At 35.9% G+C, this 27,669-nt stretch overlaps 1 protein-coding gene across 1 annotated transcript; it reads right to left on the reverse strand.

The window, feature by feature from the left end:
• Nucleotides 1-5,971: 5,971 nt before the first annotated feature.
• On the reverse strand, nucleotides 5,972-20,929 carry LOC131820677 (tubulin alpha chain-like). Its single transcript, XM_059156375.1, is given in 3 exon segments — nucleotides 5,972-6,252; nucleotides 6,255-6,378; nucleotides 20,918-20,929. Coding segments are annotated over 3 exon segments (402 nt in total). The 3' UTR covers nucleotides 5,972-5,986.
• Nucleotides 20,930-27,669: the final 6,740 nt, after the last annotated feature.

The raw sequence follows: 27,669 nt of genomic DNA on the forward strand, positions 1-27,669 counted from the left end.
AGGAGGAAGCAAAGCATGGAATTCATGGCTTTCTTCCCATGATTCTTTAGTCTTGCAAAGTTAATTACTTTTTTTTAATTTTATTTTTTTCTTCTAATTTTTTTTTAAAAACTTAAGCTTTCCTTCTTTAACATTTCTTAACTAGTTTATCTTAACAATACCTTTTATTTAAAAAAATCTTTTTTGAACCTTCATTATTGTAGTCATATTTTATCCTTCAGTATATCTAACTTTATTTTTTGTATACTCATAAAGTTTTTTCTTCTAAAAAATTTGAAGTACAACTTCTTCTAATAGATCAAAATACACCCTAAATCTAGCACCGGGCTTGTTGTAGTCTCCAACCTGAACAAATTCTCTCCACTTTCTTTTTTCTTTATTCTCCAAACCAACTTATCAACTCCTTTTTTAGAAATTTAAAAAAAAAAATTTTCATCTTTATAGTCATATTCCATCCCTTCATTGTGTTTACCCTTATCTATGTTTTCCATTCTTTAAAATTTTGGGAGGTAGTTTCTTCTAAGAGACCAAAATACTCCCCAAATTAAGTAGGTGACCCTGTTCTAGTCACCAGTCTAATATATATATATATTTTTTTTCTTTTTTATATTTTTCTTAATTTGTTTTCTTTTTTTAATTTCTTTTTTTTTCTGAACTTCTTTTACCCCTTTTCTCCCCCCTACGATTTGGGGTCTCTTCTGATTTGGGTAAAGCACAATTTCCTAGGGTCTTTGCTACCCTTTTAGTATTTTATTTGCTCCTTCATATATTCTTATCTGGACAAAAAGACAAGGCAGAAAAACGCACCACAAAACCAAACAAACAAACAACAACAAAAAAAAAAAAAAAAAACAAGAGGCAGTACCGAAGGATAGGGACCTAATCAATATGGACAGTGGTAATATGACAGATCTAGAGTTCCAAATGATGATTCTCAAGGTTCTAGCCGGGCTCGAAAAACGCATGAAGATATTAGAGAAACCCTGTCCAGAGAAATAAAAGCCCTTTCTGGAGAAATAAAAGAACTAAAATCTAACCAAGTTGAAATCAAAAAAGCTATTAATGAGGTTCAATAAAAAATGGAGGCTCTTACTGCTAGGATAAATGAGGCAGAGGAAAGAATTAGTGATATAGAAGACCAAATGACAGAGAATAAAGAAGCTGAGCAAAAGAGGGACAAACAACTACTGGACCACGAGGAGAGAATTCGAGAGATAAGTGATACCATAAGATGAAACGACATTAGAATAATTGGGGTTCTAGAAGAAGAAGAAAGAGAGAGGGGAGAAGAAGGTCTCTTGGAGAGAATTATTGTACAGAATTTCCCTAATAAGGCAAAGGGAACAAGCATCAAAATCCAGGAGGTGCAGAGAATACCCCATCAAAATCAACAAGAATAGGTCCACATCCTGTCATCTAATAGTAAAATTTATAAGTCTTAGCAACAAAGAGAAAAATCCTGAAAGCAGCCCGGGACAAGAAGTCTGTAAAATACAATGGTAAAAATATTAGATTGGCAGAAAACTTATCCACAGAGACCTGGCAGGCCAGAAAGAAGTGGCATGATATATTCAGAGCACTAAACAAGAAAAACATGTAGCCAAGAATACTATATCCAGCTAGGCTATCACTGAAAACAAGAGAGAAAAAAAAGCTTCCAGGACAAACAAAAACTGAAAGAATTTGCAAACACCAAACAGCTCTACAGGAAATACTGAAAGGAGTCCTCTAAGCAAAGAGAGACCCTAAAAGTAGTAGATCAGAAAGGAACAAGACAATATACAATAACAGTCACCTTACAGGCAGTACAATGGCACTAAATTCATATCTCTCAATAGTTACCCTGAATGTAAATGGGCTAAATGCCCCAATCAAAAGACACAGTGTATCAGAATGGAGAAAAAAAACAAAACCCATAAATATACTTCATACAAGAAACTCATTTTAGACCCAAAGACACCACCAGATTTAAAGTGAGGGGGGAGGAAACAATTTACCATGCTAATGGACATCAGAAGAAAGCTGGGGTGGCAATCCTTATATCAGATAAACTAGATTTTAAGCCAAAGACTATAATAAGAGATGAGGAAGGACACTATATCATACTCAAAGGGTCTTCCCAACAAGAAGATCTAACCATTTAAATATCTATGCCCCTAACATGGGAGCAGCCAACTATATAAACCAATTAATAACAAAATGAAAGAGACACACTGACAATAATACAGTAATAGTAGAGGGCCTTAACTCTCCCCTCACTGAAATGGAGAGATCATCCAAGCAAAAGATCAACAGGGAATAAAAGCCTTAAATGACACACTGGACCAGAAGGACATCACAGATATATTCGGAACATTCCATCCCAGAGCAACAGAATACACATTCTTCTCTAGTGCACATGGAACATTCTCCAGAGTAGATCACATTCTGGGTCATAAATCAGGTCTCAACCAGTATCAAAAGATTGGGATCATTCCCTGCATATTTTCAGACCACAATGCTCTGAAGCTAGAACTCAATCACAAGAGGAAATTTGGAAAGAACCCAAATACATGGAGACTAAACAGCATCCTTCAAAGGAATGAATTGGTCAACCAGGAAATTAGGGATGAATTGAAAAAAATCATGGAAACCAATGATAATGAAAACACCACAGTTCAAAATCTGTGGGACACAGCAAAGGCAAAATCTGTGGGACACAGGCAAAAGTCCTGAGAGAAAAATATATAGCGATACAAGCCTTTCTCAAGAAACAAGAAAATTTTCAAATACACAACCTAACCCTACACCTAAAGAAGCTGGAGAAAAAACAACAAAGAAAGCCTAAACCCAGCAGGAGAAGAGAAATAATAAAGATTAGAGAAGAATTCAATGAAATATTAACCAAAAAAACAAACAAACAAACAAACAATAGAACAAATCAACAAAACCAGGAGCTGGTTCTTTGAAAGAATAAGATTGATAAACCCCTGGCCAGATTTATCAAAAAGAAAAGAGAAAAGACCCAAATTAATAAACTCATGAAAGAAAGAGGAGAGACCATAACCAACACCAAAGAAATACAAACAATTATAAGAACATATTATAAGCAACTCCACGCCAACAAATTTGACAATCTGGAAGAAATGGATGCATTCCTATAGACATATAAACTACCAAAACTGAAACAGGAAGAAATAGAAAACCTGAACAGACCCATAACCAGTAAGGAGATTGAAACAGTCATCAAAAATCTCCTAAAAAACAAAAGCCCAGGGCCACACGGCTTCCCAGGGGAATTCTACCAAACATCTAAAGAATTAATTCCTATTCTCCTGAAACTGTTCCAAAAAATAGAAATGGAAGGAAAACTTCCAAACTCATTTTATGAGGCCAGCATCACCTTGTTCCCAAAACAAGACAATGATCCCATCAAAAAAGAGAATTACAGACCAATATCCTTGATGAATAAAGATGTGAACATTCTCCATAAAATACTACCCAATAGGATCCAACAGTACATTAAAAGGATTATTCACCACGACCAAGTGGGATTTATTCCAGGGCTGCAAGGTTGGTTCAACATCCACAAATCAATGTCATACATTAATAAAAGAAAGAACAAGAACTATATGACACTGTCAACAGATACTGAAAAAGCATTTGACAAAGTACAGCATCCCTTCCTGATCAAAATTCTTCAAAGTGTAGGGATAGAAGGCACATACCTCAATATCATCAAAGCCATCTATGAAAAACCCACCACAAATATCATTCTCAATGAAGAAAAACTGAGAGCTTTTCCCCTAAGGTCAGGAACACGGCAGGGATGTCCATCATCACCACTGCTATTCAACATAGTACTAGAAGTCCTAGCCTCAGCAATCAGACAACAAAAAGAAATTGAAAGCATCGAAATCACAAAGAAGTCAAACTGTCACTCTTTGCAGATGATATGATACTATATGTGGAAAATCCAAAAGACTCCACTCCAAATCTGCTAGAGCTTGTACAGGAATTCAGTGAAGTGTCAGGATATAAAATCAATGCAACTTTATACCAATAACAAGACAGAAGAAAGAGAAATTAAGGAGTCAATCCAATTTACAATTGCACCCAAAACCATAAGATACCTAGGAATAAACCTAACCAAAGAGGCTAAGAATCTATACTCAGAAAACTATAAAGTACTCATGAAAGAAACTGAGGAAGACACAAAGAAATGGAAAAATGTTCCATGCTCCTGGATTGGAAGAATAAATATTGTGAAAATGTCTAGCTACCTAAAGCAATCTACACATCCACTGCAAACCCTATCAAAATCCCATCCATTTTTTTTTTCAAAGAAATGGAACAAATAATCCTAAAATTTATCTGGAACCAGAAAAGACCTCAAATAGCCAAAGGAATATTGAAAAAGAAAGCCACAGTTGGTGACATCACAATTCCAAACTTCAAGCTCTATTACAAAGCTGTCATCATCAAGACAGCATGGTACTGGCACAAAAACAGACACATAGATCAATGGAACAGAATAGAGAGCCCAAAAATAGACCCTCAACTCTACAGTCAACTAATCTTCAACAAAGCAGGAAAGAATGTCCAATGGAAAAAAGACTGCCTCTTCAATAAATGGTGCTGGGAAAATTGGACAGCCACATGCAGAAAAATGAAATTGGACCATTTCCTTACACCACACACAAAAATAGACTCAAAATGGATGAAGGACCTCAATGTGAGAAAGGAATCCATCAAAATCCTTGAGGAGAACACAGGCAGAAACCTCTTCGACCTCACCGTAGCCACTTCTTCCTAGGAACATCGCCAAAGGCAAGAGAAGCAAGGATAATAATGAACTATTGGGAGTTCATCAAGATCAAAAGCTTTTGCACAACAAAGGAAACAGCAAAACCAAAAGACAACTGACAGAATGGGAAAAGATATTTGCAAATGACATATCAGATAAAGGGCTAGTGTCCAAAATCTATAGAGCATTGCAAACTCAACACCCAAAGAACAAATAATCCAATCAAGAAATGGGTAGAGGACATGAACAGACATTTCTGCAAAGAAGACATCCAGATGGCCAACAGACACATGAAAAAATGCTCCACATCACTTGGCATAAGAGAAATACAAATCAAAACCACAATGAGATACCACCTTACACCAGTCAGAATGGCTAAAATCAACAAGTCAGGAAATGACAGATACTGGCGAGGATGTGGAGAAAGGGGAACCCTCCTACACTGTTGGTGGGAGTGCAAGCTGGTGAAGCCCCTCTGGAAAACAACATGGAGGTTCCTCAAAATGTTGAAAATAGAGCTACCCTATGACCCAGCAATTGCACTACTGGGTATTTACCCTAAAAATACAAATGTAGTGATCCGAAGGGGCATGTGCACCCAAACATTTATAGCAGCAATGTCCACAATAGCCAAACTATAGAAAGAACCTAGATGTCCATCAAAAGATGAATGAATAAAGAAGATGTAAGATATATATATATATATATTTTTTTTTCTGTTTTGATTTTTGTTAGCTGTGATGTTTGTATATTGCCTAAGTTCTGTGTATTTAATATTGCCTGAGGTTTGTATTTCAAACTCAGTTTGGCTGGGTGTAAAACCTTTGGTTCTCAGTTTCTCTCTCTTTTTTCTTTTCTTTTCTTTTTTTTTTTAATATTTATTTCTTTTAGAGAGTGTACAAGTGCAGGGAGGGGCAGAGAGAGAGAATCTCAAGCAGACTCCCTGCTGAGCATGGAGCCCTATGTGGGGTTCTATTTATGACCCTGAGATCATGACCTGAGATAAAATCATGAGTATATATATATATACTATTCTATCATATATAGTATTCTATCACTATAAAGAAAATTCTATCTTTTTTTTATATTTAAAATGGAAATATCACTTTTATTGACAAGTTAGGGCCATGGACAGACAGCTTCCAGAACAGAAAAAAGACAGTCCCAAGACAACGGAGTGTAAAAATCATAGCAGACAGCCTAATACTCTTCACTCTCATCCTCTCCTTCAGCACTATCCTCTCCAACCTCCTCATAATCCTTCTCAAGGGCAGCCATGTCCTCACGGGCCTCAGAAAACTCCCCTTCCTCCATGCCCTCCCCCACATACCAGTGAACAAAGGCACGCTTGGCATACATCAGGTCAAACTTGTGGTCCAGGCGAGCCCAGGCCTCAGCGATGGCTGTGGTGTTGCTCAGCATGCACACAGCTCGCTGGACTTTGGCCAGGTCAAAGGGCACCACAGTGGAGGCTGGTAATTAATGCCCACTTTGAAGCCAGTGGGGCACCAGTCCACAAACTGGATGGTACGCTTGGTCTTGATGGTGGCAATGGCCAGGGAAAGAAATAGGAGGAAGAAACAAAGAGAAACCTAATTTTAATACTGAGCCAAATATTCTATCATATATATATGATAGAATACTATGCAGCCATCAAAAGAAATGAAATCTTGCCATTTGCAAGGACCTGGATGGAACTAGAGAGTATTATGCTTAGCGAAATAAGTCAAGCGGAGAAAGACAACTATCATATGTCTCCCTGATATGAGGAAGTGAAGATGCAACATGGGGGGTTTGGGGATAGGAAAAGAATAAATGAAACAAGATGGAATCGGGAGGGAGACAAACCATAAGAGACTCTTAATGTCACAAAACAAACTGAGGGTGGCAGGGGGGAGGGTTGTGGGATTATGGACATTGAGGAGGATATGTGCTATGGTGAGTGCTGTGAAGTGTGCAAACCTGGCGATTCACAGACCTGTACCCCTGGCCTTATTAGGGATGTCTTACTAGTATTATTATACACTACATGTTTATAAAAAAATTTTTTTAATTATATAAAAAAAAAAGGGAATGTAACACTCTGGCATCATATTTTTTTCACAGCAGCATTTAACACCGAAAATACAGTGGAACAACATTTACAAGATACTCTAAAAGAGAAACTAAGGGGGGATCCTGGGTGGCTCAGTGAGTTAAGCGGCCAACTCATGATTTTATCTCAGGTCATGCTCTCAGGGTCATAAATAGAACCCCACATTGGGCTCCATGCTCAGCAGGGAGTCTGCTTGAGATTATCTCTTTCTGCCCCTCCCTGCACTTGTACACTCTCTAAAAGAAATAAATATTAATAAAAAAGAGAGAGAAACTGAGAACCAAAGGTTTTACACCCAGCCAAACTGAGTTTGAAATACAAACCTCAGGCAGTATTAAATACACAGCACTTAGGCAATATAGAAACATCTCAGCTAACAAAAATCAAAACAGAAAAGAATGTAACACAGAGAGTAAATCAAGAGTTGTGCATACAGATATGCAATCTGTAGAAATCACAATTCTGAAGGATATCACTCACCTAGACCCTGATGTGAATGGCAACCCCAAGAGCTGTGTAAAGACAATGTGCACAAAGCCAGCAGTCCTGAGGAGATTTACCTCATTACCTTATCTGTAACTGCCAGGAGTCAAAATATGTCATTTAAAGTGATAAGCCACTAAACTCTACCCCTGAAACTAATTAATACATTATATGTTAATTAACTGAATTTAAATTAAAAAAATAAAAAATTACCTGCAAAAAAATTACCTGCAAAATAAATAGATACTATGTTAAATAAAAAATAAAGTGATAAATCAAATTTGAGAAATGTAAGCACATTTAACAGTAAAGTGGTAAATACTAAATATTAAAACACTGATAAGATCATTGATTAAATTCCAGAAGGGAAAGAAATAGGAGGAAGAAACAAAGAGAAACCTAATTTTAATACTGAGCCAAACAGGAGAATAACACTATGTAAATTAATGGGTGATTAAAAATATTATATAAAATTGTCATTTAAAAGGTAACCACTGAGTAATTATCCAAACCTAACTATTGTTATCTTTATCTTCATAAATAAAGATAAAACCATAAAAAACCACAAATATTGTTCATAAACAAATCAGACCATATAGTGAAAAACTTTGAAAACTGACGAACGCATAAAATCTAATATAAGACATAATAGTTACGCCTAGCCTTTTATCTATCAGTAAATCTTTACACACAGGTACACAGACACACCCCACATTTAAAGGTGATATGTATAAAAAATGTTATATTAAAATATCGCTAAAGAACACAAAAAAATTTGATCAGACTTTCAGAATAGTTACATTAGGAACTTGACATATTATAAAACACAAATATTTAAAGTATCCAGAAATTTAAAAAAAAAAAAAAAGTATCTGGAAACTAAGTCCATACAGCAAATCAATAAGCATTTCTTCAAAACACCTCCTATATGTCCATAAGAATGGTGGGAGCCTGTGACATGTGAGCCAGAACCTGTTCCCATTCCTACCTCAGCTACATGTTACAGAGTGTCTCCTCTGTATCTGGAGGCCAAGAAGACGGGCACTCCTTTTTAACATCACTTCCAGTCAAAAGCTAAGATCTCACCCCAGGGGGGCAGTTTGCCAGGATCTCTCCCTACAGTCACCTCCTACTCCATTTTCAAGGAAAAGAAATAAAGATGGCATCTCAAATTGTGGAGTAAAGATTGGACATTTTGATGAATGGTGTTTTGATAACTAGGTAGAAATATGAAAAAATAAAATTGGATCCATTTTTCACATTAGCTACTGGAATAAATTCCAAATAAAAAACTTAAATATAAATAAAGATAAAACCATAAAAGTAATATATAATATGGAATTTTTTAAAAACCTGGTAGAGAGTAAAGCCTTTCTATTTCTGAAAATTGAGAATTAATGAAATATTAACAATTTACTACATAAACGTAAAAAGCTTCTAACTGCAAAAATAATAAGCAAAATTAAAAGACATATAGTACATTGGAAGAAACATCTGTAACCATATCAGAGATAAAGTGTTAGTCTAATATATATAGTAAGTTCTTAGAACTGAAATGGAAAGACTTAACAACAATAAGCAAATACATCCAAAGATATAAAGAGATAGTTCTCAGAAAAATTTAAATGACTCTTTGACAGATGTCAACCCTAGTTATAAAATGAGAAATGCAAATTAAATTACCCTGAAATACCATTTGTCACCTTTTATATTGGCAAAAACTCGTTTTTATAACATACACCAAACGTGGGTCTATGGAACATAAAATTTTACTATCCCTATGGAGGGCAAATAGTACGTAGCAAAGTTACAAATACATATACTCTTTGACAAGGCAATTCCACTTTGGATTTATAAGTACTTGAATGTGTGAAAAATAATGTATGAATAACTATACTTGTTGAAGCATTATTACCAAACAATTGGAAATTAACCTTACCATTTTTCAATAGGGAGACTAGTTAAGTAAATTATTTCATATCGATATCTATGCAACGTAATGCTACACAGTCATAAAAGAACTGCATATGGGGATGTGAAAGCTTTGCGTGGTGACTATGGTTAATGACACAGTATTCCATAGTTGAAAGTTGCTAAGAGAATAAATCTTAAAGTTCTCATCACAAGAAAAAGAATTGTATATATGTATGGTGGCAGATGTTAACTAGACTTATTGTGACCATTTTGCTATATGTACAAGTATCAAATCCCCACCTGAAACGAATATGTTATATTTCAATCATACCTCAATATATTTTTCATTACAAAAATTCTGCCTATTGGTTGATACGGAATATGTTTAGAGAAAAACCAAGGTCTAGAACAGTGTGTTTAATATAATACCTTTTATGTAAAAAGTGAGAAGCTAACACTTGTTTTTCTTGGCATGTACAAATAGAAATTCAGGAAGGATGCACAACAAAATAATAATAGTATCCTAATGATGTGGACCATGGGAGCTGGATGGGGGACAATTATGAGATTGGGAGGAAGATTTTTCAATGTTTAGTTTTTTAAAATATTTAAATAGTTTCATAGTTTCTTGGGATGCCTGGGTGCCTCAGTTGGTTAAGCGTCTGCTTTTGGCTCAGGTCATGGTCCCTGCATCCTAGGATGGAGTTCCACATCTTGCTCAGCAGGGAGCTTTCTTCTCCCTCTGCCTGCCCCTCCCCCTGCTTATGCTCACTCTCTCTCTCTCTCCCTCTCTGATAAATAAAATCTTTTTTAAAATAAATAAATAATAAAAACTTTTTCTAAAAATACAATTTTTAATTTAAAAATTATGGTATAAGCCAAATAATTCATTCTCCATGAACCAGTCACTTCTCCTTCCTTCAAAACCCTCTAGGAAAACACACTTAGAACAACTGTAAAAAAGAAAAAGAATTTTTTAAGTAAAGCATCATTTATTACTATTTATTGCTAGATGAGTTAGATTGTTGGCCCAAACTCCACAGGCCAAATCACCTGGAGAACTCTTACAGCTTTGTGCTGGGACCTAAATGGACTTCTTCCTCTTGAAAGGAAATGTGAATCTCAGACTTTTCACACCCGCCAGGGCGATAGAAAAGAAAAGCAGGGAAAGGACAGGAACAACACTTTTTTCAAAGGCCAGCATTAACCTAGGCCCTCTCCAGTCGGAGCAATAGCTGAGGGCCAGCGTCCCTGGAAGACAGACAGGGACACAAGCATTGGCCCCTGAAACCCTCACTCTGCCTCCTCCTAGAGATTTGTAAAGAGAAATAAATGTTTGTTCAGTGGTCTTGTGATTAGAATGAGAAGGAAGACCAAACACAATGATTCAAGACTCTACCAACAGAAAATGTGAACCTATCAGTTTCACAAAATGAAAACACTATTCCTTATTTTGGGGAAATGGACCTTACTGCCCTTGATCAACACTCAGAGACAAGAGGTTAGAGGAAGAGCTCCAGGCTTTCTGGAGAGGCTAACTGCATTTTCTTCTTCAAGGTTAAGTTCAGAAGTTTTTTAGTTACAGAAGACATGGGTTTAACGCTTCCTATCAATAAATATTTGCATATACATAACCAACAGGAATTGAATCTACAATGTGCATACATTTCTCGTAACTTGAAAAACTCTAACATTAAACCAAGTAGAAACTTAATTATAGATAATACAATACACACAGTTATAGCTTAAATTTTAAATGGAGCACTTTTGCATGCTAGGGTAGACACAGAAGCTGTTTGCTACTGAGGCCCTGGAGAGACATCTACGTAATCATTTCCCTACTATTAAATGATACTTTTCTAGTGAATCTACAAGATATTAAACCTACATCCATGTGTTTTCCAATCTATTTGATCAATGTTGCCATGAGCATTTCAGAGACTGAATATTTCCATGTGTGGTTCTTCCGTTTTACTCACCATTCACATAAATTAGAAGCTTAAATGTAAGGTAAAAATTGATATAAAACTCAATTACCTAAAGTCTTTGGAATAGGAGAATTCTGAACAGCCAAAAATTCTAAATAACTGGGCGCCTGGGTGGCTCAGTGGGTTAAGCCGCTGCCTTCGGCTCAGGTCATGATCTCAGGGTCCTGGGATCGAGTCCCGCATCGGGCTCTCTGCTCAGCAGGGAGCCTGCTTCGTCCTCTCTCTCTGCCTTCCTCTCTCTGCCTACTTGTGATCTCTCTCTGTCGAATAAATAAATAAAAAAAATCTTAAAAAAAAAAAAAAAAAAAAAAAAAAAAAAAAAATTCTAAATAACTGAGTTAGTCATCATTATGATTATTAAGCTATACCCATATATGTAACTTATATTCTATACACATACACATAATAGATAAATTACAGACTATTAGAGTATGTAGGGTTATTTGTCTAGTTATACCTTTGTCACCTAATGTCATGATCGCTGTCGGCATCCTCATGTAGAAACTTTTCTCCCTTTTTCTAATTTTCTCATTTTATATCTACTGTGGGCTTTGAAATCATAAATTAAAGCTTCTTCAAATAGTATGCAACCTAGGGTTAGACCTTGAAATAAGGGCTAAGAGGAATTGCTTAAAGCCATGGCCACAAGATTCTAATGCAGATTCTAATGGATGAGTAAGGCTTTGTTGCTTACTGCTTAGGATTATTTCTAATGGAAGAGAGTGAATATGAATTTGAGTGAGATTAAGCATCACTTGATAGTCACTTAGAATAGAAATATTTATTCTATTTTATTTCTGCCTTCGATGTTTTTATTAAAATGCATAAAAAATGACAAGATAAAATATTTTCTTCAAAGTAAAGAAAAAATGAGGTGCAGTGTAAGGCAAAGGGGGAAAGAAAAGATGAAGATCCATCAAACAACACACACCAATTTGTCCTATTTGCCAGAGATGAGTAACAAGTTCGGTTTAATGCTATGTATAATTCATATTGTCATGTAATAATTATCATGTAATAATTCATATTGTCTACTTAGAGTAAATAAGACAATTGTTTCAATAAAGCATAATTTTTTCATATAGTGAGTCCAGAAAGCAATTTTTCCTTAATTCATCAAACTACAGAGACTGTGTGTATGTAAATCACCTTGTTTCTCACCAAAAACATGTCCATGAGTAACTAAATATTTATGAAATGAAATGAAATGTTAAACTGGCCTCTGTAACAACTTTGGAAGAGATGCAAAGGTGAGTTTCATTGGACTGTTCTTATAAAATCCTACAGTGTGAATTAACAGCACAACTCAAAAGAAAAAAATCAAGAGGTAAATAAAAGGTTCTAGCTGACTGAAAACAATAAAATTACTAATTTCAAAACACAACTGTGTCTGTGGCTGTTCCTGGTGCCCCACTGGCAGTGTCCTTGAGTGCTGGGTACACACATGAGGAGTTGACAGTATGAGTCTACTTAGCTCCTCAAGTTCCTGAAGGGTGCTTATCAGACCTTCCCAGTTCCCACCAGTTTGTCCCAGTTCCTGAGAGCACATTAAATAAGCCTTGATGTAAGCCGAAGAACCACAGTGGGAAACTTCACTGTTGTTTCAAATATCCACTTAAAATACAGTTGCTAGCTATAAACTTTAGAACAAGGGAAGTAGAAACAAATTAATCAAAAAAATTCATTAAAGACATTATTGTCAGTGGTTAATGGCCAATGCATGAAGGAACCTGAGGTACTCACTTATTGCTTCAGGCACAATCCAACATAAATAGGAGGAAAAGTGAAAAAAAAAAAAAAAAACCTGCAACATATGAATACAGTACTACTCTTTCTTGCTTGTGAAAGCAAGCCAAAATGTCAAAACTGACTCCTTAACTTTACTTTCTATGTAAACAAGCAGCATTAGCATTTCCCCAGAGGAAAGAGTAGAAAATTGTTCATAATGAGGTAAGATTTGGAATTAAGAACACAAACAGTGGTATGCTTGAACAAAGCCAGATTATTTAATGCAAACAATGGATCAATTGTCAGTTGAGTGAAAGATAACGAAATCTCCAATGCCTAGGGGCCTGGAAGGATCGCTATTACACCAGAAGTTTTTATGCATCAATTTTCCTACGTGTTAGAGAAGGGAACAGTTTAACCTTAACCAAGAGTTCCATATACACCAAAACCTAATAGTAACTTAGCACTCGACTGGAGTTAGTCTGAACTGCCTGGAAAAATGGATGACTTTCAGCTATTAATTTTTAACTATTTCCCCAAAGTGAGTATTAAAGATTCATTGAGCTTAGCAGATCCAGAGAGAGAGTGCCAAATTTACAGTTCTTAGAATGCAAACCACTAAACTACAGAGACTGTGTGTATGTAAATCACCTTGTTTCTCACCAAAAACATGTTCATGAGTAAGTAAATATTTATAAATACTTTTTTGAAGAAGATGCTAAGGAATCAGGGCCCGTGACTGGAAGAGATATTTATTTACCTAACCCAAACCAGCTATCTCAGAAAAGGAACCAAAACCTCCCTAACAAATTTCAGGATGATCATGGGCAAAGCAGGACCTCAAGCAGGAAACAAGTCCTGAGAAGGGGCCAGGACTCCCTGTCTCTCTAGTTCTTGAACTGCCACTTTCTTGGTATGTTGGCTTTATCCTCTCTAACCTAAAACCTACCTCTTCCTCCACAGTAGGAAACCTAAGCCCAATGGTTCTCTGTGAGTGTCCTTCTAAGCTAAGATGAAAAGGTTCTCTTAACTTACTTCCAAGTTGGGTCCAACCACATCACCTGCCTAATCTTGGACAAATTCTGTATCCAGAGGTGAGGTGTTTTGCCATTGTCCAGATTGGGTCATATGACTATCCTTAAAAGATTTATGACTGGACTGAAGAAAGAGAAGTAGTTCCTGCCAAAGAAAGGAGAATGCACTGTACCACAAGAAGAGAGATAAGTTATGAATCAAATAAACTGACCCAATGAAATGCTTATTTTGTTCTACGAAAGTAGTTTGGTCACTTCAGGTCATGCAGAGGTTGCCTACAGAATGGAGAATTGTTTTGGAACAGTGGATACCTGATCTCATTAAGGTTTTAGCAATCTTTATTAATGACCTACCTTAGCATAAAATGGCTTTAAGGCTGATCTGAATATTGCATAACTGGCAACAAGAGCCACACTAATGTATACTGATGGTAATAGAAGACAATATTCCATACAAAACAAAAAAAAATTATGAAGCTCATTCAAAAAAGTACAGTTGTGTTAAGAGAACATAGATTACTATGTGGCCCAGCAGGACTACTTGAGAAACTCATGTGTCATGAAGCAAGGATGGCTTTTATATAAGCTATTACTTGAATGGAATTGGATATTTCGAAGGTACATTAAAACAAACCTCTTCTTCTAGCAATAAGTTGAACTGGATATTCTGAAAGCCCTTACTGCAAAACACATAGAAATAGTAGATAAAATACAGCAAACATCCATTTAAATGCATAGTTGTGCTTCCAAGAAAGTGAGGGAAATATCCAAGGGGAAACAATAAGAACAAAGCGGAAAACCAGGATGATCAATGAATACAAACACCATGACTGCTCTGCAAATATTTGCCAACCCCAGCACTCTAAGTACTTGGATCTCAGGGCTGAGCTGGGGATAGAGGACAAGGCTTTGGGCCCCTGCAAGGTGAAGAGTTGGAAGTGAGATTCCTGCATAAATTCAGAAGTTGTGAATCGGGAAAGAAAAGCTTCCAATGAAAGTAAAGAGATGAAAGGGAAATTTGTCCATCTCAGTCTGAGGCCTGAGAAAGGAAAAAAATTCCTTCTTAAGAATGAAAAACCAGGGCGCCTGGGTGGCTCAGTGGGTTAAGCCGCTGCCTTCGGCTCAGGTCATGATCTTGGGGTCCTGGGATCGAGTCCCGCATCGGGCTCTCTGCTCAGTGGGGAACCTGCTTCCCTCTCTCTCTCTCTCTCTGCCTGCCTCTCCATCTACTTGTGATTCCTCTCTGTCAAATAAATAAATAAAAATCTTTTAAAAAAAAAAAAGAATGAAAAACCATAGTCCTACCCTCAAACAGGTTTGGATTTTGAATTTGTAATACAGCAGGGTCTAAAAAAATTTAAGTCAAGAAGCAAAGGTACAGAAATTCCAAATAAATGTTTTATTTTTTAAAAAAAAAATTTATTTATCTATTTGACAGAGAGAGAGAAAGATCACAAGTAGGCAGAGAGGCAGGCAGAGAGAGAGGGGGACTCAGGCTCCCCGCTGAGCAGAGAGCCCGATGCAGAGCTTGATCCTAGGTCCCTGAGATCATGACGTGAGCTGAAGGCACAGGCTTAACCCACTGAGCCCCCAGGCACCCCGAGGAAAGGAAATGTTTTAGAATACCAGGCTAAAAAATGTAGAACTTAACTTGAATGACACATTCACAACAGGGGCCTCAGACTTCCCACCAACTAAAAAAGCTGAACAAGCACCCACAAATCAAACCTACAAAACTTACAAATTATTTGTTGGTTCTGCTAATTCTGACCCATGGTAGCAAATTTCCTTATGTGGAAGGAGAAGAAGGTCAAGAATTTTTTTAAAAACTTCACTGATTACTACACTTGTGTCTTTGGGGTAAATACCCAGTAGTACCCCAATGTTCATAGCAGCGATGTCCACAATAGCCAAATTGGAGAAAGAGCTGAGATGTCCATCAATAGATAAATGAAGAGGATGTGTCATAATACATACAATGGAATATTACTCAGTCATCAGAAAGGATGAGTATTTACAATTTACATCAATGTGGATGGAACTGGAAGGTGTTATGCTGAGCATAATACATCAATCAGAGAAAGACAATTATACGGTTTCATTCATGTGGAACATAAGAAACAGCCAAGAGGATCACAGGGGAAGGGAGGGAAAACTGAATGGGGAGTCATCAGAGAGGTAGAAAAACCATGAGAGATTTTTAACTCTAGGAAACAAACTAAGGGTTGCGGACAGAGAGGTGGGTAGGGGGATGAGATAATTGGGTGATGGACATTAAGGAGGTCATGTGATGTGATCACCACTGAATATTACATGAAAACGGTAAATTATTGAACACTATAGCTGAAACTAATTATATGCTATATGTGGGCTAATTCAATTCAAATTAAAAATTAAAAATTAAAAAAAAAACTTCATTTATCTATTAGGAAGAGAAGAAGGGGAAAAAGAAGCATTAAAAACTTAAGGAAGAAGAAAGCACCTGTCATCACTATAAATCAAAATGGCTTAACCCGATCATTTAAACACAAATAATAAGATGAGGCTCCAAAAATTGAATCTAGCAATGCGAATCTTATGTTTAAGAGCCTACCTAGGGGCATCTGGGTAGCTCAGTCAGGTAAGCATCAGACTCTGGATTTCAACTCAGGTCATGATCCCAGGGTTGTGAAATCAAGCCCTGTGTCAGCTCTGTGCTGGGCATGGAGGCTGTTTAAGATTCTCTCTCCCTTGGGGTGCCTGGGTGGTATAGTCAGTTAAGCTTCTGACTCTTGGTTTTGGCTCAAAACCTAGTCATGATCCCACATTGTGAAGTCAAGCTTCGCATCAGACTCTGCACCCAGTGAGGAGTCTATGTAAAACTCTGTCTGCCCTTTCTCCCTGTTCTCTCTCTCTCTCTCAAGTAAATAAATAAATCTTAAAAATAAAAAGAGTCTCCATCTCCCACTGCCCCTCCCCCTCTTCCTCCCTGTCTAAAAAATTAAAAATAAAATAAAAATAAATAAAAGAGCCACCTAAAGATGATATATACAAAGAATTCCTGAAAGTTAACAACAGAAAAGCAAGCAACCTGATTTAAAAATAAGCCAAAGACTAACAGATACTTCACCAATGAAGATATCCAGATGGCAAATAAGCATATGAAAAGATGCTCCACATCACATGTCATCATTTTTTAGAAGTCAAATCTAAAAACAGATTAGAAAAGGGGTTGTGGAAAACAGGACAAAGTTGGTAAAAGGGTACAAACTTTCAGTTATAAAATGAATAAATCCTGAGGATCTAGTATACAACCTAATGACTACAATTACTGACACAATATTGTATAATTGATATTTGCTAACAAAGTAGAACTTAAATGTTCTCACCGAAATATTTTTTAAAAAGATAAATATGTTATGTGATAGGTGTGTTAATTACCTTGCTGGAGTAAATCCTTTCACAATGTATACATATATTCAATCATGCTGTACACTTAAATATCCTAAAATTGTACATGTCAACTATACTGCAATAAAGCTAAAAAATAAAAATAAACCAAAAAAAAAAAAATGAAAGAACTAAATGATCCTACAATTCTACCTCTGAGTATGTACCCAAAAGAAATTAAATCAGGATCTTGAAGAGACATTTGCATGTTCATTGCACCATTATTCACAGTAGTCTAAAGGTAGAAACAACTTAAATGTACATCAACAGATGAATAAAGAAAATATGAAATATACATATAGAATATTATTCAGTCTTTAAAAAGGATATCCTGTCATAATCTACAAATGGATGAACCTTGAGAACATTATGCTAAGTGAAATGTCATTCACAAAATAATACTACGTGATTCCACTTCTATGAGGTATCTAAAGTAGGCAAACTCTTAGAACAGAAAGTAGAAATACAGCTGCCAGTGGTTGGGAAAGGAAGAAAAGAGCTTTTATAATATGGATACAGACTTTCAATTTTTCAGGATGAAAAAGGTCTAGGGATTTGTCATATAATATTGTACAAATATTAACACTACTATACTATACACTTAAAAATAGTTAAAATGAAAAAATATTTAAAATGGTAATTTTTATGTTATTTATTTTTCCACCTCACTAAATATATTAATGAATGGAGAATCTAAGGTTAAAAAGGAGAAAAGACAGAGTAAATTTAAAGAAACAGGAAGAAAGGAAATAATAAAACTAAAAGCAAATAGTAATTAAATGGAGAGAAAGCTCAATGGAAAAGATCAACAAAACCCAACTTTATTTCTCTCAAAAGATTAATAATCAATCCTCTTTAAAATGGATCAATAAAGAAGAGAACAGAGAACAAACTGATGGTTACAAGAGGGGAGGTGGTTAGGGTGACAGATGAAATAGGTAATGATGATTAACGAGTGCTGTTGTGGTAAGCACTGATTGTTGTATGGAAGTGTTGAATCATTATATTGTACATCTGAAACCAACATAACACTGTATGTTAACTAACTGAAATTTAAATCAAAAAAATTTTTAAATATTTTTTAAGTATTTCAATAAAATATTTTTTAAAAATGAGAAACTCTCTAAAAATGACTGAAATACAAGATATGCCTGCAGATATAGCAAAAATTTAGAAGATTATGATATGAATAATTTTACAGTAATAAAAGTGAAAACATGGATTAGATGGATGATATTCCACAAAAGTACAATACTGAAGAATAAACTTAAAACCTGAATGATAAAATAGCCTTTACAGAAGTTTAACTGGCAATTAAAAATAGATTTCGACATTCCCCTTCCCTGAACAAAATTTAAATCAACAAATAACACACTGAGTTCATTAGGTTTATAGGTAAATTCCAAACTCCAATCCCACTCCACCTTGTCTACAAGGTAGAAAAAATGGAGAGGATAATATAAATTTCTGAAGGGCAAAAAGAAAAAAATCAACCATTCTATAAGTAGCCAAATTGTTGTTTCTACCTGAAGAGAAAAATTCTAAGAGCTTATGATGTAATATCATTTGTATAACCTTACTGAAATCCATTTTCCAAAATAAAGTCTACACAGAGATCAAATTATTAAAAATTATAATACTTATCTTTTATCAAATACCTGCTCTCTTCCAACATTTTTACTAAATACTTGATAGATGTTATTTTGGTCTATTTTTCAAACCTTTAAAAAGATATTCCATCTACTCCACAGGTGAGAAATCTGAGTCAGAGAGGTTAAGGAATTCATAAAATATCATGCAGCTGAAACTGGAATTCGATCTGGATCTTACTGATCTTTTGAATTGAAGTTCATGCTGAAAGTGTCAGGTTGACTAGCCAACAACTCAGACTCAGCACAGAGCCCAAGAACCATGGCCTCTGTCCCTACTGGTAAAGGAGCAGACAACTAAAATAACCAGTCCCTTGATCCTCCCTCCTGATGACTCATATCATAAAATGTTTATCAAATTTTAGCATAATATTATATATGCAAGAAGCATTTGCTCTACATTTTTAATAAAAACAGAATAGGTTTTAGGAAAAGAACTATAGCAGTAATAACTGAAGTTCAAACTCTATTCTATCTCACGTTTCAAGGTTTCCATCTTCCACCCCCACCATTATTTCTACTTCAATGCTCTGTTTCTTATTTCTATTTCTAGATAGAGATAATGCATTTCTTCCTTCCATTGAGACTCACAGTGATTAGTACAGGAAGGGATGGAAATCACAAAGGACTGGTATGATCTGGAAAATGGGACCCAAGATGACCTTCTGACCCACATTACACAGGGCCAGTCCTCACTGTTAGGTGCTTTTCTGTGTTGGATCTTTCTTGGTTCCTCTTCTTTCACTCTAGCTCCTGCCAAAGTGTTGCCTTCTCTGACTGTAAACATTGCTTCTATCATCTGGTAATGCAAAGGACTAACTGAAGCCCTGAAAGTCTTAGAGATCAGTGATAGCTATTTCAGTCATTTGACTTTAAACTAATTCTTAAGAAATTTATCACCTTCAACATGGCATCTACATGCATACCACCACAAAAGCAGTATCAGCCCTTGTCATGAATCTTGTGCCTCCCCACCTTTTTCCTGAGATGCAAAGGATCACTACATGCCCTTGTTCAGGGATGATGTTGGGTTATGTGAGAGTCATAGCTAGGTTGGGCTGGATGTGTTTTGGTTTATAAAGGATAAAAATGTAAGATATTTCTCTTTAAAAAATATATAGATTTACTTATTTATTATTTTAGAGAGGGAGAAAGCATGAGCAGGAGGGGAAGAGGGAGAGAGAATCTCAAGTAGACTCCACACTTAGCATATAATCCAGCATGGGGCACGATCTCACAACCTGAGCTGAAACTAATAGTCCTGCACCCCTGTGAGATATTTCTCATCTACAAATATTTGTTCTTTATTCTCCAAAATCTGGGCATATAATTATTTTTTTTTAAGATTTTATTTATTTATTTGACAGAGAGAGATCACAAGTAGGCAGAGAGGCAGGAAGAGAGAGAGGAAGGGAAGCAGGCTCCCTGCTGAGCAGAGAGCCCAATGTGGGACTCGATAACAGGACCCTGAGATCATGACCTAAGCCGAAGGCAGCGGCTTAACCCACTGAGCCACCCAGGCACCCTGGGCATATAATTCTTATATTCTTCATATCTTTGCACAAAATCTGACTTCATTGATGTCATAATTCCACTGGACTTTAACCTGATTTAATATGCACTTATCTTTAAAAAAAAAATAAGAACTGCAGAGAACATGCTTCAGTGAAGAACTTACCATGCCTACAGTGTATACAGAATTGGTTTTATTTCAGACATAATGTATCTAAAGGTTAACGTCTATAAGCCTTTGTTGCATTGTGCATCTCATATAGATTTCTCTCCTCAGCCCAATTTTCTACTGTTCTTACCTTTGCTGCCATCACTGCAGAATTAATATTTTTGTCACCATTAGAGAATCAAAGCTACAATATAATTCAATCACATTTCCAAGTCAGTACATGCTTAGAATCCCTTTTGAAGGTCATTAAGTATCACAGAGTGGGTGATGACATAAATTTCTTTGCACACCCAGGAAACAGAAATCCCAACACTCTAATTGACCTTGGCTATAGTATGAGGAGATGGTGTTGGTAAGCAGTTTATTAGCATTGAGTTCCTGGGTGACCAGTTGCACAGAACTTTACTTGTTACCAAATAAAAACTGACTGGGGACCTTTAGTGTAATGGCATTTGGGGTTGACAGTGATGCTGAAGGAATAAGGACTAATGCCCAGAGCAGGTCTATAAAGAGCAAGGTAGTGAACGTATTTTCAATAACACAATTTCTATAATGGGCCAACTGCAATTCTCAGACAGCTAAGCCAGCCCTGAAGTGAATACACAGTTAAAAGCAAGCATATCTTGACTCCAAATTCTGAATTCAATGAGTTTTATAAATGTTATTTTGTTCTATCAAGTTCTTCTCCTTGATTCCTTAAAACAACTTCTGCAGCACTTTGTAGGTAAAACTAAAATTTGCATAATTACTTCTTTTGAAGTAAGGCTGCAAAATTGTTTCAACTGATTTTCACTGGATTTTAATCATTAAGTAAAATGATACTTTTCCCCTAAAAAAGTACCAGTTTCCTGGAAATGTACTTCATGGCTCTATTTCCTTTGTTAACTGATGCTGGTCATTCAATTCAATAACTTTTATAAAGCTAAAATTATAAAGATTTAATTGACTTCTGTCTAACTTCCAATTATGTCTAATTTGTTTCTATTCAGTCTCATTAAATCCAATTATGGCTGGACTAATCGTAATTTCTCCCAATAGTTCATTTACTTTAAAATAAGGACTCTGTCCTCTGTTACTTTCAGGTAATTTTTCATCAGGGTTAGGTAGGGTCTCTTAATTATATTAATACAAATGACTTTCTATATGCATCAGTAAGTTTGTATTTAGTAATTAGGCAATCTCTTGTAACTCATCATAGCTGCCTAGACCCTAGATACAGCATAGTAGTTACATAGGTAGCTTCCCAGTAGCCATAATTAGTATTAATTATAATCAGGAGACAATTCCTTTACATTTCCTAGTTACAGAAAATTGTAAAAAAAAAAAAAATACAGAATTTGAATAAAAGGGAGGGAAGTGGAAGTTCTAGCACTAGGGACTCTTCCAGACCTCGTCTGATATATCTCTTCATCTGGCTGTTTGGCTGTATCCTTTATCCTAGTTTTTATTACATAATGTACTGGTAAAAGTAAGTGTTTCCCTGAATTTTGTGAGCCGTTCTAGCAAATAATTCAATATGAGGAGGTATTTGTAGGAACCACCAATTCATAGCCAATAGCCAAATGGTCAGAGCACAAGTAACAACTAGGGATTGTGACTATATCTGAAAACGGCAGGGGTGAGGAGGCGGTCTTGTGGGACTGAGCCCTTAACCTGTGGGATCTGGTGCCATCTCCAGGTTGACAGTGTCAGCATTGAGTTAAACTGTAGGACACCCAGCTGGTACCACAGAATTGTTTGGTGGAAGGGGAAAAGTCCCCATACATCTGGTGCCAGAAGCATCGTGAGTGTAATAATAAAGGAGATATACACCAGTGGAGGAGCATGGGTTTTCTTTCCAATAACGATTCAGATTTTTATTTATAAAGAGATAGTAATGGTAAGAAATTTAAACATGGGGATAAAGGATAAGATTTTGTTAAGATTGCTATGGCAAAATACATAGAAAAGAAAAAATAAATAAAGGAATTGGAAAAAAAATAGCCCAGGCTTATGGGAAAATCCTGGGACTGAAGAACAAGCGAGCAGGGATTGTATTGTGTTTCTGCCTCAAAACGGCTCTATAACCTTACATAACTCATTCTCTTTTCCTGGGGTCTTAATTTTCTTTTCTACAAAGAATGAAGTAGGTCATCTCCAAGGTCCCAAAATGCTGGCATTCTTACACTCTAGATGGAGTGTAACTGGATCCCTAATTTCAGTTTTAATAATGCTTATGCACAGTACTGCAAGGAGTATGTCTAAATACTCATGTTAGTCCTAATAAATAATTAAATCTAGTATTTGGCAGCTGGAGGCTATTGCACTCTGGTAAGTATTCTTGAGGCTTATTCTATCAGCATATCAAAATAAAATGCCAACAACTTAGTAGATATAAAGCCTATTAGCATCTGTGACTGCTGTGTTATCTCAGAAAACCTTGTGGGGATAGTGCTAAAAAGTGGATCATGCTGAAAATTGGCCTAATTTTCCCCCCAAGATGCACCAAAATGACTAACCATTCCATTCACGGAAATTCACTGCTCTCAAACATTCAAAAACCTTTCTAAGATCTGCAGTTTGAGGGCTGACATCACTCCAGCTCTTTGTGCAATTAATTGCATCTTCACTGGGTTAAGTATCAAGCATAATAGCAGCCTTGCCATCCATCGCAAATTTTTGAGATACCTGCTTGTCTACTTGTAATCATAATAATGTCAACCTAAAAATTCTTATCCAAAAATATTAGGAAAAAATATATATAACATGGGGTTAAAGATCTAGGATGTCTGTAAATAAACAAAAGGTAAAAGCAATACCAGTAATTTCTAACAGTGCTGTGAAAAGACATCAAGTTTAGCATTATCAAATTAATAAAAAAAAAAAAACTCTTAACAAGCTGCTGAACTTCAAACCTGTAATGCTGCCCACCACTGAGAGATGTGCCTACTCAAGATTATAGGTAATATACACGTAAACATCTCTAGTAAACTCTACATGACCTCACCATGAAAGGATACAGGGAGAAGGAATAGTAGGAGGAGAGGTCTCTCAAAACAAGCCTTGAAACTTCAGGAAGTGAGGGAATAGGATTCTTGCCCCACCATGCCTTTTTCCCATCTATTTTGATCATCCAGACAGACCTATACCAAAACAAAATGAAAGCAGTAACGCAGAGCTTCCCTGGCTGTATTTTTCTTAGTTTCATACAGAGAAGGTTCTAGTCATACTGCCACACACTGAACTCCTGACCCGGGGATTTTGCTTTCTCACACTATTGGTTATAAGATGCAGAAGGTAGTACAAATCCATCACTATAACTGGAAATATTGCACAAAAGACACGTGCTACAGATGACTGGTCAGGGCAAAAACATCATTCTAGGACATCAAAAACCCCTCTAAACTTTTCTCTCTACCAGTGACCCCTACCCCACTTCTGGCAAAAAAGAATGCAACACAGGTCAACCCATAGAGTCACCAGCTGCCTGGGAGATGATTAGACATTAGAAGTTCTGCACAAAAATACAAAATGCACCAGTGGGATTCTCTTCCTTGGCAATTTAAATTAAGAATGTATGGAAATCAGGCACTTGGCAATAGGAGGTGAAAAAAATTATGATTTTGAAAGGCTTTGAAGGACCAAAAGTAAGCCAAGGTTAACACAAGAGTGCAGAGTAACTTCTAGACCCTCCCCAACCTCCAGTCTGAGCTAGAGTATAGAAATACATGGAGACAATTTATAGCTCAGATCAGAGAGATAATATTTTTAACTGCCCAGTTCAAAGGGACCTATATTCCTAGTGCTAAACTCCCATACTCTATCAGGGCCAGACAGAAATGGTTTCGAGACTTTTATTCACCATAGAAAGACATAATAAAGGACAAAGAGAATTTTGAAGGGAGGCATTCAGAAAGCCAAGAGAATAGGCCACTTACCCTTCATCCAATTTATGTGACTATAGAAGAGGTGGGAAATGTAAGGCCAGCACACTTGAAAAATCTATGAAATCTGAATCACACCAAAAAGTAAAGGGTGGTGTGTCAGAGATTCTCAGGTCATTAGTGGGCCAAGAATAGCCACAAAAGACAATTTAGGTAACAGAAAGCCAACCAGTCTCCCTCCTCAAAGGGCTTCGAATAGGATAAATGGGTTTTTATGGAGAATATGTAGATGGAACTGTCTGATATTTAAGAAAGGAATGAAGCTGTACCCTTTAGAAGACTGTGAAAGTAAGCCTCACTGTGCACCTAAGACAAGTGATTTCCCTCCAGTAGACAAAGTCTCAATTGCCTACATGCCTTTCCAGAGACCAGACTAGATGTGGACAAAGCCCAAAGCTGTCAGTGGTATGAGAGAGAAACAGATCCCCAACTATCTTTTTCTGTCAGCCCTTACCCCTAACAGTATACTGTCCTCTTTCTCTGCTGCCTGCTCTTCCTGGACATGCATAAGATATGGAGTCATTAGGGAGTTCAGGGATAGCTTGCTAGAAACAGAAAGGAAGCTGAGAGAGCACTTGTACAACCATTTCCGTATACTATTTGTAGATACGAAAACTGAAACTTTTCCTGCCTTAAGGCCCAGCAATTCCAATCCTAATGACATACTCAACAAAACTTAATGTATATGTGTACCAAAGCCACATAATGAACGTTACTAAAATGTCCATCAACAATATAGTGGTAAATATGTGTGGGGATACAAACAAAAGTAACAATTATGAAAAAAAACTTTCTACATGTAATAACATTTATTAAATCTCACAAACAAGATGGGATTGGGAGGGAGACAAACCATAAGTGACTCTTAATCTCACAAAACAAACTGAGGGTTGCTGGGGGGAGGGGGTTGGGGAGAAGGGGGTGGGATTATGGACATTGGGGAGGGTATGTGATTTGGTGAGTGCTGTGAAGTGTGTAAACCTGGTGATTCACAGACCTGGGAATAAAAATATATGTATATAAAAAAAAAAAAAAAAATCTCACAAACAGAATGTAAAACAAAAGACCCAGCCACAAATACAATTCAAAGCACAATTTCAGTTACATAAGGTTTCAAATCTGGGAAAACTAATTTCTCATGGAGGAAATCAGGAGAGCAATTTCTTTTAGGTAGATAGTAAGAGTAATGCCTAGAAAGGGACTTATAAAAGAGCTTCCATAGGGCAAGTAACATTTCAATTTTCATCAGGATTGTGGTTAAATGAGCATGTTCACTTTATGACGTTCAATCTGTACACTTTTGATTTGATTGCTTTTATGTGTGTATACCATACTTTAGTAAAAAGATTATTTGAAAAAAGATAAACACACACACGCCCAAAAGGGCACACCATGACATTAATTAAAATAGTGATAATGAGAAAAATCTTAAAAACAACCAAAGAAAAAACACAATGCCCACAGAGGAATATAAATGTATATGTATGTATGTATATATACACACACACACACCCCTTATAAGCCCTTGAGCAATCACAAAAAAATGTTTCAACTACTAAGCCAGTAGTTGCAATAAAATGTCATATTAAAAAATTCAATCCAAAAGAAAAATAAGTAACCAAGAACAGATGGCAAAATAGAAAACAAATAGAAAATAGCAGACCTAAAGCCAACTATGTTAATAATTGTATTAAATGTAAAATGAACTAAATAAATACCAGAGATCATGAGATCAGATAAAAATTCAAGAATGATATTCTATCTATGAGAAACTCACTTTAAATATAAGAGAATAAGAGGATGAAGATAGATGTACAATATAAATACTAAAAATTAAAAAAGAAAATGCTTTTAATATCATAAAAAGCAGACTTAAGAAGAAGAAATATTGTCAGCAAGAAAAAAGGGAAATCCTGTAATGACAAATGATCAATTCATCAAGAAGACCTAGGAATCCTAAATATGTGCATAATAATTCAGCTTCAAAGTACATAAAGCAAACACTAATAGAACTAAAAGGAGAAATAGAGATTTCAACACTACTCTTTTGAAACTTGACAGTAGCAGGCCAAAAATCAGTAAGGATAATGAAGACTCATAATGTTGTAAAGTAACTTAACCAATTATCAGCACAATACACAGATATTTTTCCAATTACACATGGTACATTCAATGAGAGGAGCCACATGCTGGCATTCAAATATCAGTAAATTTGAAAAGATTAGTTTAGTTATCATGCAGTTAATTCTCTGACTAGAATTAAAAATAAGCCCCCCAAAATTCCAAATTTCTAAATATTTAAAATTTAAGCAACCCATTTCTAAATAAGCCATAAGGCAGAAGAAAAAGGATCATAAAAAAAGCTAGAAAGTAATTTTAATAGAATCACAAATACCAAAACTTGTGGAATGTAGCAAAACAGTGCTTCGAGTGTAATGTTTATTTTTAGGCACTTCCATAATAAAAGAAAGTCTAAATACCCACTATTTAAGCTACCATCATAAAAAAAATGGAACAAATTAAAACCAAAAGAAAAATAATAAAGGAAAAGAATTCAGAAATATAGAAAACAAAACCAACAGAACAAAGCTGATTCTTGTAAAAGATCAATAAAATTACAAACTTTTCGTCAGACTAACCAAGGGAAGAGAAGAAAGAAGGCACAAATTTTCAGATCAGGAATAAAGATAGGACACCACTGGGGTTATAGGCTTCAAAGAGTAAATAAAGGGTATTTTGAGCACTTTATGACAATAAATTCAACAACTTTGATGATATAAGTTCCACCAAGACACCTAAGTAAAACATGGGCAAAAGACCTGAGCAGAAACTACACCAAAAGAAATAACCAAAGGGCTAATAACAACATGAAAAGTTGCTCCATATTATTAGTCATCAGAGAAATTTGTATTTAAACTATGATGAGATTCTACTTCACATCCATTAGAATAATAAAAAT

This window comes from Mustela lutreola, chromosome 18, assembly GCF_030435805.1.
Source record: "Mustela lutreola isolate mMusLut2 chromosome 18, mMusLut2.pri, whole genome shotgun sequence".
Classification (NCBI taxonomy): Eukaryota; Metazoa; Chordata; class Mammalia; order Carnivora; family Mustelidae; genus Mustela; species Mustela lutreola.